The sequence below is a fragment of the Monoraphidium neglectum genome (genome assembly GCF_000611645.1).
Source record: "Monoraphidium neglectum strain SAG 48.87 unplaced genomic scaffold scaffold06706, whole genome shotgun sequence".
Lineage (NCBI taxonomy): Eukaryota > Viridiplantae > Chlorophyta > Chlorophyceae > Sphaeropleales > Selenastraceae > Monoraphidium > Monoraphidium neglectum.
The window spans coordinates 1,499-2,859 of record NW_014006940.1 but is presented as its reverse complement, the minus strand read 5'-3'; the positions used below and the strand labels follow the sequence as shown (position 1 = coordinate 2,859).

The window sequence follows — 1,361 nt, the reverse complement described above, 5'->3', positions numbered from 1 at the left end:
CGCGGCGATCGCCGCCGCCAGCAGCGCCGGCGCACACGAGCCCAAGCTCGAAAGCGCCGTGCGCGCCGCGCGGCCGGCTGCGCCGCCGCCGCCGCCCATGAGAAGGGCGCGCCAGCATAACACTGCCCGTAGCGCGACGCCGGCCGCAGCGCCCGGCGTGGGCGCGGCGCGCCCAGGGAGCATGGCCAGGCCGAGCCTTGCGCTGGGGTCGTCCGTTCCCATCTCACGCACTGAATGGCACAGCCGCTCCTGCAGAAACGCGAGCACCTCCGGCGCTGCCAGCGCCCCCAGCGCGCACGGCGGCCCCGGCTGCGCCTCCGGCGCCGGCCGCACGCCGGCCCACACCGCTGCCGTCGTCGCGTCGCCGCGCGCGGCGGGCGGCGTCAGGCCCTCGCTGGCGAGCGGGGAGTCGCCGTAATCGGCGCCGGCGGCGGCGAACGCCGCCGCAGGGGCGCCCAAGATCGTCAGCGGCGCCAGCGCCGGCGCGCAGCCGCCCAGGTCGGCGGCACCTGCCGCGGCAGCGCCGGCCCGCTCCTCGTCCTCCCAATCTCCGGACGCAGAGTCCAAATCCGCGGGCCCGCCAGAGCGCGGCGGGCTGGCGGCGGACGCGTCGCCAGAGAGGAAGACCGCCAGCGCCAGCAGCCCTTCTGCAGCCTCCTCACACGCGCCGGCGTCGGCTGTGAGTGGGGCCACCGCGGCCTCCATGAGCGCGCCGCACGCAGCTGCCAGGAAGCCGCTGGCGGCGCAGCTGCCCGCCAGCTCCTCGCGCAGCTGCTTGTGCGCGCCGGCCCCCGAGGCGACCGCCGCAAACGGGCCCGAGAGCGCCGCCGCCGCGCGCACCGCCGCCGCTTTGGCGCCGGGGCCGTCGGCGCCGCCGGCGCATGTGACCTGGGTATCCTTGCATGCGCTTGCATGCATGCGCAGCGCGTCGATGTGGCGCGTGCATGCGGCCATGAACGGCAGCGACGCGAGCTGCAGCAAGACACCCAGCGGCTCGGCGCTCCGCGCGCAGGCGCGCAGCTTCGCGGCGCCAAGCAGCGACAGGCACGCGCAGGTGTCCCGGGTCACCACCTCAAACTGCGGCCACAAAGGGTGCTCCAATGACGGCGCCGACCCCGGCGCAGCGCCGCCCACGGGGCCGTCCCCCTCGCCCCCAGTGCTGTCGACCGCATTGTCAGCAGGCAGCGGCCACCGCGCGGCGCGCGGGTCTGCGGCGGCGAGCAGCTGCTGCAGTTGCTCTGGCAGGTTGACCTCCACCAGGCGGCGGCTTGTGTCGAGCGGCAGGCGCTGCAGCGCCTCGTCGCCGCCGGCGCTGCCGCTTAGCAGGATCTGCTTCAGGGCAGCCGCTGCCGCGGCGGCCC

General features: G+C 76.9%; 1 protein-coding gene across 1 annotated transcript; it reads right to left on the bottom strand.

Moving 5' to 3' along the window:
* Nucleotides 1-223: 223 nt before the first annotated feature.
* On the bottom strand, nt 224-954 carry MNEG_16720 (hypothetical protein; the record flags this gene model as incomplete). Its single annotated transcript, XM_014034810.1, has 2 exons — nt 224-230; nt 299-954. 2 exons carry the CDS (start codon nt 952-954, stop codon nt 224-226), a joined length of 663 nt encoding a protein of 220 aa, XP_013890264.1.
* Nucleotides 955-1,361: the final 407 nt, after the last annotated feature.